The following is a 14,714-nucleotide window of genomic DNA, read 5'->3' as shown; positions in this document are numbered from 1 at the left end:
TGTCCAGAGGGCCTCTTCCTCTTGCCCTCGGGAAAGTGCACAGGTGAGCAGGGTCTATGAGGTGGGTTGGCTGTCTGGGGAGGTATACATCCCTGTGGGAGTTGGGGGAAGGCCGTAAGGGGCTGTGGCTTTGGTGGGGTAGGCCCAGCATACACCATTGCTGTTACATTTCTGCCTTGGTTCATGCTGGTGGCCCTGTCCAGTACTGCTGGGGCTATGCTCACACGCTGCCCTTGTACCCTGCAGAGCTGTCCATCATGTATGCATCAGGAAAAGCCATCTCCCTGGTGCATGTGGGTCCTGGAGCACACAGCAAATGGGTACAGGAGTGGCAGGAGCCCTTCCACCTGCAAGATGTGGACTGGCAGAGGTCAGTGCTTTATGGAACAGATGACCGTGGGACGCTGCTGAGTGTTGTGGGGCACCCTGGCAGGAGAGAGGCCATTGCAACTGGGAGGCCAGGTGAGTCCCTATGGGGTGATGGAGGGCATACTCCCCTTCTTGATGCTCCCTGAGGCCTGAGTATGTCCGGGATGCAGAGCACAGCAGTCTGGTGGTGCCCACAGTGGGGCTGTGCTGAGGCAGTAGGCAGCTGTGCCCTGGGTTTACGGGCTGGTGGTCCCAGGCAGAGAAGCAGGGTCATGGGACAGCCCTGTAACTGCTTGCCTGCCTGCTCTTGCCAAGTCTGCTCTGCCCGTGTGGACATCCGCTCGGGGGACCTGTACTGGCTCGCATGTAACCAGAGGGACATCGGGGTGATCCGGACATCTGACACGTTCCCGCGCATCCTGCACCGTGCTCGCAGCAGTATCCAGCACCTCTTCTTGGACTGGCAGCGGGGTGCTCTATACTGGCTAGCCCGTGGGCAGCCCCTGCAGCAGCTGAGCCTGGCTGGGGGTGCTCCGTGGGATGCCTGGAACGAGACGTGGCCTGGAGACCTGCCTGCAGCCATGGATAGCAGAGCCTTCAGCGTGCTCTGGAGCTCCAGCCTGGGTGAGCCCTGGTGGTATCTGGAGCAGAGAGCGGAGGTGGTGGATGTAGGCAGGAGTGATCAGCTATGCCCTACATGCAGCAGGTCCCTGCCTGGGCAGTAGGATGCTCATGGGGCAGACTCTTTCCCATGGCCGAGCCCCTGGCCTCAGCCATAAGGTCCCTGTGATAGCTGTGGGTTATGGGGGCACAGGGTGGGCCATGAGGGGTGCCTGTGGGCCCCTGGTCCTACAATCCCTCTGCCTCACAGGCCTGCGGGTGCTGAGTCTGACCAAGCGGCAAGCAGTCACCCTGGCACCCAGCTGGCCCCATGGCCTTGTGGCCGCCTTTGAGCCATACCTGGTGTCGGCAAATGGGACGGCTCTGCTACTATGGGACCGGAGAACACTGACCCTTGTGCTGTCCATGCCGGCAGCAGGCGTGCAGGGTGTAGTGGCCTTCGTGGACTCGGAGCTGCAGGCCGGTAAGGGCAGCCATGGCTCTGTGCCTGGCACAGGGGCTGTATCTGGTGGGGCTGGGTGGCCCACACTGCTCTGAAATGGGGCAGGGTGCCTGGCTGCTGGTATCCATGTGGGGTGCTCTGGAAAGTGCCCAGGGTGTGGGGACGGCACAGCCCCAAATCCCAAATCCTCTGCCAGTGCCACCAAGCAAGGGGTCTGCCCTGCCACTCCCTCCACCTGTGACCACCACTATGAGGACAACCACAAGCACCGCTGCTGCTCGTCCCACCACATCCACCACAAGATCTACACCAAGCAAAACCACCACTGTGCTCACCACTACTCCTGCACCAACCAGCAAGGCCACCACCAGCAGCCAGTCCACACCAACCACCACCAGCCAGTCCACATCAATGAAAACCACCCCTCTGCCAACCACTGCCACACCAACCAAGACCACCACCGTGCAGCCAACAACCACCAGCACCACCACCACCACTCGAGCTTTGCCAACTAAAGGCATTGTCCCACGGCCAACTACTACCACAGAGCACCCAACCAGTCCTGCACGGGTAGTGCCACCTACCCCACCACTCCCATCCAGCCCTGCTCACCCCCTGACCCCAGTCCTTCATCTGTCCTGTCCTCGCACACACGTGTCCTGCCGTGATGGCACTGAGTGTGTGGCTCAGGAGTACCTTTGTGATGGGGAGAAAGACTGTGCAGATGGCTCTGATGAGGATGGGTGTGCCCAGCTCTGCAACACCCCAGGTAGGAGCCATTCTTCAGTCGAGTCTCTGTGCAGTTGGGTCACCCTGTGCCAGGACTTCTGGCTGCTTCCTGATGGGATTGGTGGGATGGGGCCCTGGGAAAATCTGAGTGTGTCCTGGGCTCTGATGCTTGTCATGTGGCATACTGGTACCTTCTGAGCTTGGCACTGGACTGGAGATACTGTCAGGAGACAACAGGGCTGGTCCCACTGCTCACAGTGACCTAGATGTGCTGAGCTGAGACTGCCTCAGTCACCTTGCTCAGGACCTAGGCTGATGGAGATGCACTGGCTAGGAGGGGCCACCGTAGTGTGTGGCCTTTCTGGGTCGCTGGGGGACTAACACAGTGTCTGGACACCCCAGCTGCCTTCTGCAGGCAGTGCAAGGCCCCTTGTCTCCCCAGGGGCCTTCCACTGTGCAAGCGGAGCCATGTGCGTCGGGGCGGGAGAGCGCTGCGATGGGGTGCCCCAGTGCCCTGATGCCTCGGATGAGACAGGCTGCTGGACCCCCACGCAGGAGTGTGCCCTGCGCTGTGACGCCGCCACCCGCTGCATCCCCAAGAGCTGGCTGTGTGATGGCCATGCTGACTGCCTGGATCACACTGATGAGCAGGGCTGTGGTGAGACCCTGGGGCTGGATGGGACAGGGGCTTCTGGGGTTGCCTGCCCTACCGGTGCATGCACCAGTTTTCCTGTGGGTCCAGGAGCAGGCACTGCTTGGGGCAACCTGCTGAGCAGCTGGAGAGGCCGTACCCTGCTCAGTGCCATGTCTCCATTGGTGGGATGGGAATGGGTACAGTGCACCTGCTCAGCCCTGGCCTTGCCCACAGTGCCGAAGGAGTGTGGCCCGGCTGAGTTCCCCTGCCGGAATGGGCAGTGCGTGGCCCTGGCCCTGCACTGCGATGGTGACCACGACTGCCAGGATGGCTCAGACGAGGAGGGCTGTGCCGTGCCCCGGCCACTGCTCTGCCGTGCGGGTGAGGTGACGTGTTCCCACAGTGGGGAGTGTGTGCCGGAGGCCTGGCGCTGCGATGGCACTGCCGACTGTGGGGATGGCACAGACGAGCAGGTGAGTGGGGTAGCACGGACAGCGCTTGTCCTTGCTCATGCCCAGGAGAACTGGTAACCCTCTTTACCCTCTGCCTTTGCAGGACTGTCCTTGGGAGGAAGGGCTGTGTGGGGACCAGCAGTGGGGCTGCTCCCATGGCCGTGAGTGCATCCCTGATGTCTGGCACTGTGATGGAGAGACTGACTGCACAGATGGCAGCGATGAAGCTGGCTGTGAGCTACACCCTGATTTTATCCCCTCTGTGTATCACCCGGGGTAGCTGGTGGGTGCCCAGCACAGAGGAAGATGGGTATGTGTCTGTGCTGAGGTAAAAGGCCCTATGTGCTGGTTGCCTATTCCCAGCATCTGTGGTGGCTCCAGGCCTCAGGTAGCTGTTGTCCATGTATGGCTGGTGGCCTTTGGATTAATATAGCCTGAAGCCAGGCTACTGGCACAGCTCTGGATGTAGCTGCAATGAGCTCTGGGCAGCCTTTAGGAGCAGCTAAATCTGTCCCAGATGAGCAAAAGGAGCTGGTGGATGAGGCTTAGGGCAGCCTTCCCCACATGTCCCTGCAGGCCAGCCTGCTCCCTGCCAGAGTCATGAGTACCCCTGTGGGCTGGGGGCCTGCCTGAATGCATCCTTGGTGTGTGACGGCCAGCAGGACTGCGCGGATGGCTCAGACGAGGGGGGGAACTGCTCTGTGCCCTGCAAACAGTCCTGCGCTCATCTCTGCTACCCCTCGCCCCAGGGCCCTGTGAGTGCCACCAGCCCTGGGCCAGGGGCTTGCCATGCTATGATGCCCTGGTCCAGCTGCAGGAGGGAGCCTCATGTCCCCAGGGTGGGAAGCTGATGGTCCTTTTCCCCACAGCGGTGCTGGTGTGGCCCAGGCTATCGGCTTGCCAAGGATAGTCTGTTCTGCATGGACATAGATGAGTGCACGGAGTGGGGCGAGGGAGCCTGCAGCCAAACATGCCTCAATGCCCCAGGGTCCTACAGCTGCGGCTGTCTCCCTGGCTACCTGCTGGAGCCCGATGGCCATGTCTGCAAACTCACTGGTAAGTCATGGGATGGCCAAGCAGTGCTGAGGAGCCCTGGCCCCCTAGGGTACACCAGGAGCTGGTGGGTACCTGTCCCCCTGTGCCTGCTGCCCCAAGGAGGCCTGTGGTCCCATGAATGGCCCTGTCTCCTCTGCCACATTGCCTGCCAGGCCCCACTCAGCTGTGAGCTGATGATTGCCAGCCCACAGCTGGTCAGAAAATCCATCTGCACTATCTGAGAACATCCTATCTGGTAGGGCTGAGTCCCAGCAGGCTCCAGTGCCTGCAAGTGCTTTATTCCCTGCCTGCATGTGTTGAGCCCATGGGGCCACCAGTGCTGAGCAGGGTCCGGGGGGCTCTGTGTTGCCCCAGGACCAGAGCCTGTGTTGCTGGTGGCTGTGCAGTCAGAGGTGTTGTCCTATGGCCTGCGGAGTGGGCGTAAGGAGGTGCTGCTGGCCACTGACAAGGATCGCGTCGTCTTCTCTCTTGACTATGACTTGGTGGAGAGGAAAGTCTTCTGGATGGACCTGGCCACAGAGAGCATCCGCTGGCAGGACCTCAACTCGGGCAAGAAAGGCACACTGGTGAAAGGTAGGCTGTGACAGCATGGGGGTAGCAGAGCTGGCCTCTTTGTCACTGGGCAATCTCCAGGTTGCAGTGGCGTGCCAGGCTGTGTCACCTTGTGTGGAGAGGTGCTAGTTGGGAGCAAGGCTGGGAGGAGCCAGAGAGCTTGGGATGGAGAGGATGTGGGCTGGCACACAGAGGGCCATGCAGCTGTCACCCCACAGGTGCTGACTCTTGGATGTGTTGCAGGTGTGAGATCAGACTGTATAGCAGTGGACTGGCTTGGAAGGAACCTGTACTGGACAGATGGTGCAGCAGGACAGGTGCTGGCCACTCGCTTGGGCGCTGCCTGGCAAGGGATACCAGAGTACACTGTGGTGATGGATGGAGACCTGGACCAGCCCCATTCTCTGGTACTCCAGCCTCTGGCAGGGTAAGTCTGCCACAAGGGGACATGGGGACCTCCTTACCATCCCTCCCCTGCCCCATTTTCCTCCATGTACTGGGACGATGCTGTGTGTGGTCCATGGGCCAGCACCTCTCTTCCCACTAGGCTGCTGTACTGGTCAGAGGTGGGGAGCCACCCACGGCTGATGGAGTCCACGATGGATGGGAGTCGGCGGCACGTGCTGCTGGCCCAGGGGCTGGGCTGGCCCACAGCACTAGCCCTCGATCTCCCCACCCAGAGGATCTTCTGGCTGGATGAGAAGCTGGGCAGTGTCAGTTCTGCACGTCTGGATGGCACCAGTGTGAAGGTTTGTGGTGGGGCATTGCTGACGGGGCCCTGATGGGGACTGGGGTGGGCACTTACAGCCTCTCTGACAGGTCCTGAAGCTGAGCTGGGTCAGGAGCCCCTTCGCGGCAGCCGTGTGCGAGGGCCAGATCTACTGGTCGGAGAGGAAGACGTGGTCTGTGCAGCAGGTGGACAAGGCCAGTGGCAAGAACAGAACCACACTGCTCAAGCAGCACGGGCAGCCCCATGGCCTCCAGGTACCTACTTGGGGAGCCCCAAACCCTGCTGTGCCAGCTCTGCTGGGTCTCTCAACCTGCATGGTCCTGTCGTCCTCTAAGTGTGGAGGCAGTGGGAGCTGTACCCCCATCCTGGTGGTCCTTGGGCAGCAGCCCCTGTAGCCAAATGTTTCTGGTCCTCTTGGAACATCTCTGCCTCACCATCCTGCCCAGAGCTGGGCCGTGTGTGGGCCTTGGGAGCAGGGCACGGTGTCAATCATGCTCAGCTCTGCCGGTGGGTGCTGACAGGACTGTGAGCTGAGCCTGCCCTTCCCACAGGTGATGCACCCAGCCCTGCGCCCCACAGCCCCTAACCCCTGTGAGACACGTGGCTGCTCCCACCTGTGCCTGCTGAGTGCCAGGCACACTGGGCAGTGCCGGTGCCCTGCCAGGCTGGTGCTGGCTGCCGATGAGACCACCTGCCTGCCCCTCCGTGATTCAGCCTTTGCTCTCCTGGTGTCACCAGCAGCTGTGGCACAGGTACCATCCTCCAGAGCCAGCCCTAGGGGCTGCTATCCTAGCTGCTGTCAGGGGAGAAAGGTCCCCATCTTAGTGCTGCCTCCTTCCTCCAGGTCTACCTGAAGGACCTGCCCGCAACATCTGGATCCCAAGATCTTCCCCTGCACCGGGCCCTGCCCTTGGCCAAGGTGGGCCACCTGACAGCCATCGACTATGCAGTGAAAGACAAGAGTTTGTACTTTGCAGAGGTGGGAGGCAACTCCATCGGACTGCTGCGCCTGAAGGACTGGAGACGGCTGTCCTGGAAGAAGGCAGTGGCTGTGGAGGGCACAGTGACATCCCTGGCCTTGGACTGGCTGAGTGGGAACCTGTACTGGATCAGGGGGCAGCCGCCCAGCATCCATGTGGCAGCTCCTGGGGGGCGGTGGGCCCTGGCACTACTCAGTGAGGGGCTGCAGGGCGCTGCCTGGCTGGCACTGTGCCCTCGTGCCTCCACCATGTGCTTTGTCACAGCAGCTGGCAGCCATGGGCCCGGTGCCACAGTGGAGTGTGCAGCCATGGATGGCACTGGCCGCAGACCAGTTTGGAGGAGAGCCCGGGCTCCCACTGGCCTCACCTTTGGGGCTGCTGGCACCAGGTTGTACTGGGCAGACCACGGTGAGTGTGGGCTGAGCTGGGGCACTGCTGGGGGTAGCAGTGGTGCAGGCACTTGATCCCCAAGGCACAGCCCCACACAGCCCTCCATGTCTCCACACTGATGTTGCTCCATCTGTGTCCTGCAGAGAGAGGTACCATCAGCAGCGTTGAGCTGGATGGATCCCACTTTCGGGTGGTGCGGGAAGGGCTGCATGGTCTCTCACTGTTTGCCATAGGAGAAGGCTTTCTGCTCTGGAGCACGACCTCAACCAACGGTGGGTCCGTTTGCTGTACTTTGTCCAGCTCCTCCTACCACACTGGGGCACAGGGGTTTCTGCCAGTCTCTGTGGGGTGCAGGCTGCCCCTCCGTGGGGTGAAGGACAGGTTAGGGGACCCCCACTTCCCATCCTGGGCACTCTTATGGGAGGAGGTGGAGCAGTGCTGACCCAATGTGTCTCCAGGATCCAGCAAGATCTGGCACAGCCGGCTGGAGCGGGCCGAGAGGTGGTGGTTCCCAATGGAGAAGGATTTGGTAGCCATGAGGATTTACAGCCAGTTCTCACAGGAAGGTGGGTCTGCAACTGTCCCAGCCCGGGGCATCTGTGGGGTTGAGCCGTGCTCAGTGGTGTCCATGCTAACTCATGCTGTTTTGGCAGGCACCAATGCCTGTGCAAAGAGCAACGGGGGCTGTGCCCAGCTCTGCCTGCCCAACCCTGCAGGGCGGCAGTGCCGCTGCTCTCGTGGTTACCACCTCGTGCGTGGAGCAGCATGTGCACCAGCACTGTCCTGCCCTGCCGCGCTCCAGCCCTGCCCTGACCTCCAGAGCTGCATCTCTGGAGAACAGGTCTGTGACGGGCGCTCTGACTGCGCTGACGGCTCCGATGAGTCTGACTGTGAGTGCCTGCCCACAGCCAGGGCGTGCAGCAGTCCTGGCAGGGCACAGGGTAGCCTGGCCAGTCTCCCCCACTTTAGGAAGAAGACTTACCTGGGTCTCTTGCTGATCTATGCTTCTCCCACCAGGCCACTCCGGGCAGGTGGGGACGCAAGTCCCCGCAGTGTCACCATCAGGAATGTCCCACGTGGAAGAACAGAAACCAGCCCCACCCTCAACTGCACTGCAGCCTCGGCAGTCCAGCCCCAGCCCACCAGCAGCCCCTGGCCCCCGGGAGCACGGAGAGCCCTTCCTGGTACCTCCCAGCACGGAGGAGGTGCTGAGGGCTGTGCCGTGCAGCAGCGAGACGTGCAACCTGCGCGGGGACTGTGCCATCGAGGCCGGGCGAGTGACGTGCCACTGTGCCCTGGGCTATCGTGGCGACTACTGCCAGGAAGCAGAGGTGCAGCCCCTTGCAGGACCCATCGCCCTGGGCGTGGCTGTTCTCCTCCTGCTCGCTGCTGCTGCTGTGGGGGCCCTGGCCTACATGCGGAGGCAGGACAGGCGGAGGAGGTGAACTCTGGGGTTGGGCTGGGCCAGGTATAACTGGGGATAGAGAGGGACTGGATCTCCTTGCCCAGGGACAGTGTGGTGTCCTAATGCACCCCTGGGTTATACAGAAAGCTCGATCACCCCAGCAGGCTATTACCAGGGCTTGTGGCTGGACCTTAGGATCTGCCCCATCTCTAGGAGATGGCCATGCCATTCTTAGTGTATGTTTTTTCCTCCCCAGGACCTCAAGCACTGCTTCTACCCGGGTGCTGACCTTGTACCACCGTGAAAGTGACCCCGAGGAAGAGGATGAGGAGGAGGAGGAAGAGCTTCCCCCCAAGAGTGATACATTTGTGAATGAAGCTTACGATGGGAAAGAGGTGAGTAGCAACAGGAGCAGGCCCTGGTAGGGTCACCCCTGCCACCCTGGGGTGCCCCAAGGCCCAGTGCTGGCATGGTGCCCACTCCTGAGGCAAGCTCTGCCCTCCTGCTGGAAGAGACGGGCAAGACCTGGGGTGCCTGGTGTCTGAAAGGGCTGTCCAGCTCCGTCTGTGGCTGGAGCCCCTGTGCTAAAGCGTGGGGTGGGCTCAGAGAAGCTGGCTCAGACTCACCCCTCACGCACCCATCTGTGATCTCTGCAGGAGCTGCCAGCCCTGCCGAGGAAGGGACCATCTCACCCCAACACTGTATTTTCATAAAGGAATGTTGTGCAGCATCTCTCATGCCACTGTGGTTTGTGTGTGGGCTGGGGAGGGAAGGTTGGTTTGCTCTTTCCCGATGTCTAAGCTCTAGGGAACATAAGAGTCCAAAGGAAAAAGGTTTAGGAGGTTTATCAGGAAGTCTCCAATCTCAACACCACCACCTGAATGGTGATCTGAGCCACCTGAATCTGATCCCCTGTTGCAGGATGCATCCTGTACTATCCCATAACCACACTAAGAGCATCATGAGCCACTGTCCCTCTGCGGCAAGGCTTAGCTTGCTGACCGTGGTGCTTTGGGCTTGCCAGGGGTGGAAATCTGGCCAAATAGCTCTGCAAGGAAGCTGGCTTGGCTCTTATCATGTTATGCAAGATGTTGAGCAGGATTTTATAGTCCAGTTCTGACCTCCTGACTGTCCCTTACAAACCAGTGAGACCAGTTTTACCACATCATACCAGGCTAATGTTGAATATGCTATTTTTTACTCTGTATTCCCTCGTTGTTGTTTTTTTTTCCCCCTGAAGTGGCTGTGCTCAAGGAAGGAGAAACCTCTACCAGAGCTGATTTTGTCCATGGGGGAAAAGTCCTTTAGGAAGGTGCCATATAACTTTTACAGACTTTTCCTCCCTGCAAAGCACAGGGAGGCTGGGTTAGCCATGCCCACTGGCTCTCAGCCAGGCCTGCCTGGCAGAAAGCCCGTAACCATCCCACAGTACAGACCCATTCCTTTGCACTTATTTTGCTGTTTGCACAGTCCTGAGTTGGGCAGAGACATGTGGGAGGTGCACCCCTCCCCTGTTCTCAGTCCTGAAGGTTACACGGTGCTAGTCTATACCTTGCTCACATGGGAACAGTGAAGCTGCCTCTGACCAAGCTGCTGTGCATGGTGCAGGAGGATGAGTTAAAAGCTGCATGGACGGACTAGAGCTATGTATAGCCCTCAACCCAGTGTGGATTTGGCACAGTTGTAGGACCTGGAGCACAGCAGGCTTTTGAGGAAGTTGCAGAGATTCAAGCCAGGTCCTTGATCTTGTTTTCAGGCTGCTTTGAGGTGCCCCAGGAGAAGGGCATGGCTTGTAGGTCAGGAGCCAGCACTGCTCTCAGTGCCAGGCAGGTGGCTGCTGTCCTGGTGCTGGGGCTACAAGTCCGAGTCACAAGGTGGAGTGTTCCTCCAGTGCTGTCCATCTCGCTCATCCTTCAGCACGTCCCAGGGATTGCTGTAAGCCCCAATGGTGGAACACAGCCCAGGCTCCAGCACAGGGCTGGGGGACAGTTTGGGGGCCCTGCGCTCCTTACAGCAGTGGTGGAAGCTGAGGGCAAGGGCCAGTCCCCCCAAGATCTCCAGACAGCTTCCCAAGTAGCTCAGCACCAAGCTGTAGCCTACAGTCAGTGTGCTGCCAGGCACTGCGGGCAGTGCCCACAGCTCGTGGGTGTACCAGGAGGTGGGCACGAGGCTCATCAGCCCTGAGAGAAGCAGCACCAGCCCTGCCACTCCAGCCAGCAGGTGCCGTGGCTCCTCCTGCCAGCAGCGAACCCCCAGGGCAGCCACCACCAAGCCCAGGAGCGTGATCACCAGCGAGGAGGGCATCAGCCCTTGGGCCACCCGCACGGGTACCTCCTCAAAGTAGCCCAGCTCGTCAGCCTGCCCGCAGAGGCGGTCATGGGTGCTCTGCCGCTCCCGGCATATGTCCCAGATGCCCTGCTCCCAGACGAGGTCCATGGGCTGGTTAGGTACGAGGCTCACCTTCCTCCAGCTGGGTGCCAGCGTGCCCGTGAGCGTCAGCAGGAGCCCGCAGGGGCACAGCACCAGTCCCACGATCATCGCCGTCGGCGTCCTCATGCTGAGGAGGTGGGCGACGCGGGCTCCTGCTTGCCCGAGGTCCGCGGCAGCTCCGGGGCTCACTGTGCCACCGGTGCCGCAGGGCCGCTCGGGGCAGGCAAGAGGGGGATCCCGCAGCGGGAAGTGTTCCCGCAGCTCCGCACGGCGGGCACGGCCCGCGGAGCCGCCCCGGCCCTGCCCGGGCCGTGGGGAGGGGCCGGCAGGAGGCGGGGCCGGCAGGCGGGGCCCGGCCCGGGCAGGGCTGGTCGGCACCTGCCGGGGGGGCAGTGCGTTCCAGGGACACGGGAAGCCGCAGGGACCACCCCAGCTCCGGCCCCTGTGTCCCCCCGCAGGTGGCGGGGCGGGGACGCGGCGGGCGGTCGGCCGTCCCCGGGCTGATGGGGCGACACAGGACCCTATTACAAGTTCATTAATTGAATGCGAGCTTATTTTGCTATCAAATTAATTAATTAATGAAAATAATAATTACGATTAAATGCTAGCAGATCTCACAGTTGGCAGCTGGCCCAGGAGAAGTACCCATCTCCCTGTCTCTCAGGGACGGCTCCTGAGCCTGGCCGTGCTTCTCCCTTTCCAGGCTGCGCTCAGAGGTCACCCGCAGACCCAGCAGCCTGATTCTCGGCGGAAAAAGTCCCTGGGATGTTCACTGAGAGAGGTATGGAAAGTCACCACATTTGAGAAACGCTATGTGGGGATTTGAGCCCCAAAAAGCACTCGGGCCTTTCCAAGTTTCGCTGAATCTCTGCCAGTTACGCTAGGCCCAGAAGAGGGCAGCATCCTCTGTGGATCAATTTGGGATGAGCAATGCCCGCTGAGCTGCAGGGCTGGCTGCGTCTATGCTCCTCGGCATCTTTGCACTGCTGGTTCCGTGGCCTTGGCCGTCTGCAGGGCTGGGTGGGTCTCTGCTAGACCAGCTGCTCCGGGATCACTTCCCCACTCTCCCGTTCAACAGCTATTTCCCAAGTGCCCTGAAGCCCTTCAGCTCTATGGGTGACAGATTTCAGGGATGTATTGTGGAGCTGCTTATCACTGGATCTCAGTCCAGCTGGAAGGCAGGGGTGGGTTGGACTCAGCCAGATGCTCATGTCCCCAGCCATGTCTGCAGGGCAGCAATGCTGACAGCCAGCTGTGCATAGCTCCAGAACAGGGACACCTAGTTTTGTTGTATGCAGCTAGCAGTTTGCTAAAATGTGGCACTCCTCATCTGAGAAACTAAGCTAGGGGTTGCTGATTCCTTTCCTGTTCCTTTAACTTTTTTAACTTTTACCCCACTCCAGCCACTGACTCTGTGCCAAGACACTCATTATTACCCTTGGAGCTGCGGGTCCAACCAACAGACCAAATGCTGTCTGCCTGATGTGTTGCCCAAAGCTGCCTTCTGCTGTGGGACCCAGGAACAAGCGCTAAAAGCCTGAAACCTTCTAGTCCTGACTCTCTCAGGAGAGAGAGTGCATTTGGACACCTTTCCAGCCAGACACAAAGTGGAGGTTCTCTGTGAGAAGATGTAGTGCTCCCGTGGGAGAGGGAGGCAGAGGGAAAGGGCTGGTAGGGAACTGGGTGGCATGGTGAGCCTGGGTGCCATGGATGAGGACCTGTCAGTGCTGTTTGGCTCCTCCTGAGCTCAGGAGGCCATTCCTTGGATCTGCAGCAGCAAGTAGAAGCTGAGGGCCAGGAGTGTTGCAATTATGCACCGGGGCAGGTTTAACAACCTGGACCTTTCCAATTTATTAATAATGCCCAGGAGGATGCGTCTGCCCTTTGAGCTGGTGCCCACACTCCTGACTGTGGGGCAATGATAAGCAAATTAGGTGATGTGGCCCTGATGCTGGATGACCTGCCCTGAGTAAGCTTGGGGAAGGAAATGGGATTAACAGAGCTGTTTCCCGTTGCCTCAAAGTTATAGATTGTTCATTTCTTTCATTTTACTTACTAATGAGGTGGTATGAAAAGCAATTCAAAGCAGTGCCTGGCCCTTTCCAAGCTCTAGGGAAGCATTTAAAGCCATCTGGTCTCAGAGATAAAATGGTCTGGCTGAAACTGCCTTCCTTCCCACATTGCCGTAGCTGCTGAGTGGGAAAAAGCCACCTTACTTGGTGTTTCCTACTTCTCCAAGGCCATGACTTAGTTTTTCCTACATTGTTATAGACAGCTCTTTAAGAACATGATGGAAACTTTATCCGGGCCTGGTCAAGTTGGCTTGTATTTTAATATTATTATTTTTCAGCACTCCTTTGTAAATTGGAGGAGTAGCAGAAGGCCTTGAGTTAATTGGAACTGGAAAAGATCCAGGGCAGGATGGTCAGGACTTGAGACTGATACAAAGGGAAAATTTTTTTTTTTAAATCCATGATGGGCTATTTAGTGTAGCCTCAGATACACTAGGAACAGCCTGCATCATTAAAGGCTGGAAATGCATTCAGGGCAATATTGCTATGTTCAGCCTGTTCCCTGCCTCCCTAGCTGTCTGCTTCCAGCTGTTGGTTGTGACAGCACCCCAGACTGGACATGTACTATTGTCTCTTAGGTGACAGTGGCTCAGCGTAGGATCAGTGTGGATAGGACTCGTGGCTTTTAGGGTACACCATTATCAGACCAACTGAGGAGTTTGCCTGATGCCAGAAATGGCCAAGCTGCAGAACACATGCACACAACACTCTCCAAAGCTTCCTAGTTGATCCATAATCTGATTAGACTTCCACATCCAGCTGAGCCTTCAAAATGTGACTCTTGAGAGAAGAGCTTCCCAGTGCAAAGGTAGCTCTGCCCCTACACTGCCAGCTGAGATCACAGTACTGAGACTTGCAGGGGGTGGGGATGCATCTTTTCAAGGAGGTTACTGTGACTCCCTTCCCTTCACAGCTGCAGGAGCAGGATCCTCAGCAGAAGCAGGATCTCTCGGCATCCTGTTTGCTGTGTGGGGAAAAGTTGGGGCCAGGGCTGTTGAAGCCTGCAGCTGGTAATTCCTGTTTACATCCCACTGACCCTGGGGCTTTGCCTGTATTGCATACGGCAAGATCCCCCCATGCCACAACACTGCCTGCATATCATGGAAGTTATATTGTACCTGACCACTTCTTGGGTTCAAAGTGGGCCCAGCCCATGCTGGACACCAAGCCACAAGGCCGTCAGGTCTGCAGATATGGCAAATGGGAGCACATGGGCTGTGCCTCCCTGGGATGCCCTATGACTGGCAGGTACCCAGCAGGCACAACACTTGACCTTGGCTGTATATCCTTCATCCTCTCTCTCACCTTAGGAGAATTTTCTTTGCAGAGCTTGGCAGCCCCCCATGTCCTGCCTGATGTACGAGATGGGAACCGGCTAGGAACAGCACCTGGGAGCACTTCGGGGGTTGCAACTTCCTCTGGTCTAGACAGTTATTTAGCTCCACTATCCATCTGTGTTTGCCTTTCAGTTGAAACCCTAAATCCCTGCAGGCTGGGAGCAAAGCAGGATGCCTCAAACAGCCCGTGCTGGGTTTTTTAGCATTAGACCTGTTTGTCTAAGCCTGTCCTCAGTCTCCATCCTACAGGAAAGTCTCATTAGACAGGTGTCCGAGTTGAAGGATTTTGTTCTGACCATTCCATTTTGCTGCTTTTTCTCCTAGCATTTGGTGTGAAGCAGTCTCTGAGAGTGCAAAATGAGGGTTCCCCATTGATGACTCCTTGCTCTGAAGCTATATCCCAGGGAGCATGTGAGTGCAACTGGAACACGCTCTGCATTGTGCAAACAGCTGCAGTTGCAAAGGGCTTCTCTCAGCCTGGCTCCCGGATTCCTCCCTGGACACCCACACTGCTG

The 14,714-nt window shown here is 58.7% G+C and overlaps 2 protein-coding genes across 2 annotated transcripts in view; one reads left to right on the top strand and one right to left on the bottom strand.

Moving 5' to 3' along the window:
* Nucleotides 1-9,090, top strand: part of LOC113964651 (low-density lipoprotein receptor-related protein 2-like) — a 29,735-nt gene extending 20,645 nt beyond the window's left edge. The window contains exons 15-34 of the mRNA XM_027677159.1: nucleotides 247-462; nucleotides 685-993; nucleotides 1,241-1,453; nucleotides 1,629-2,201; nucleotides 2,604-2,819; nucleotides 3,030-3,268; nucleotides 3,351-3,480; nucleotides 3,824-4,002; nucleotides 4,117-4,303; nucleotides 4,658-4,876; nucleotides 5,099-5,282; nucleotides 5,403-5,604; nucleotides 5,675-5,839; nucleotides 6,137-6,337; nucleotides 6,430-6,973; nucleotides 7,099-7,227; nucleotides 7,414-7,845; nucleotides 7,973-8,396; nucleotides 8,617-8,755; nucleotides 9,017-9,090. Coding sequence (XP_027532960.1) covers nucleotides 247-462; nucleotides 685-993; nucleotides 1,241-1,453; nucleotides 1,629-2,201; nucleotides 2,604-2,819; nucleotides 3,030-3,268; nucleotides 3,351-3,480; nucleotides 3,824-4,002; nucleotides 4,117-4,303; nucleotides 4,658-4,876; nucleotides 5,099-5,282; nucleotides 5,403-5,604; nucleotides 5,675-5,839; nucleotides 6,137-6,337; nucleotides 6,430-6,973; nucleotides 7,099-7,227; nucleotides 7,414-7,845; nucleotides 7,973-8,396; nucleotides 8,617-8,755; nucleotides 9,017-9,073 — 4,958 coding nt within the window. The 3' untranslated portion in view covers nucleotides 9,074-9,090. The remainder of the gene's footprint in view (nucleotides 1-246; nucleotides 463-684; nucleotides 994-1,240; nucleotides 1,454-1,628; nucleotides 2,202-2,603; nucleotides 2,820-3,029; nucleotides 3,269-3,350; nucleotides 3,481-3,823; nucleotides 4,003-4,116; nucleotides 4,304-4,657; nucleotides 4,877-5,098; nucleotides 5,283-5,402; nucleotides 5,605-5,674; nucleotides 5,840-6,136; nucleotides 6,338-6,429; nucleotides 6,974-7,098; nucleotides 7,228-7,413; nucleotides 7,846-7,972; nucleotides 8,397-8,616; nucleotides 8,756-9,016) is intronic.
* Nucleotides 9,091-9,589: 499 nt separating this feature from the next.
* On the bottom strand, nucleotides 9,590-11,083 carry CLDN23 (claudin 23). The gene has a single exon (XM_027677168.1). The coding sequence runs from the start codon at nucleotides 10,914-10,916 to the stop codon at nucleotides 10,215-10,217; it is 702 nt and encodes a 233-aa protein (XP_027532969.1). The 5' UTR covers nucleotides 10,917-11,083; the 3' UTR covers nucleotides 9,590-10,214.
* Nucleotides 11,084-14,714: the final 3,631 nt, after the last annotated feature.

The sequence above is a fragment of the Neopelma chrysocephalum genome, unplaced genomic scaffold (genome assembly GCF_003984885.1).
Source record: "Neopelma chrysocephalum unplaced genomic scaffold, ASM398488v2 Primary Assembly neopelma1_42b, whole genome shotgun sequence".
Lineage (NCBI taxonomy): Eukaryota > Metazoa > Chordata > Aves > Passeriformes > Pipridae > Neopelma > Neopelma chrysocephalum.
The sequence above is the reverse complement of the archived record's forward strand: the minus strand, read 5'-3'. Positions and strand labels throughout refer to the sequence as shown.

Bases quoted from the DNA above. Each gene is read 5' to 3' on its own strand.
- CLDN23 (XM_027677168.1), bottom strand. From the start codon at position 10,916: ATGAGGACGCCGACGGCGATGATCGTGGGACTGGTGCTGTGCCCCTGC.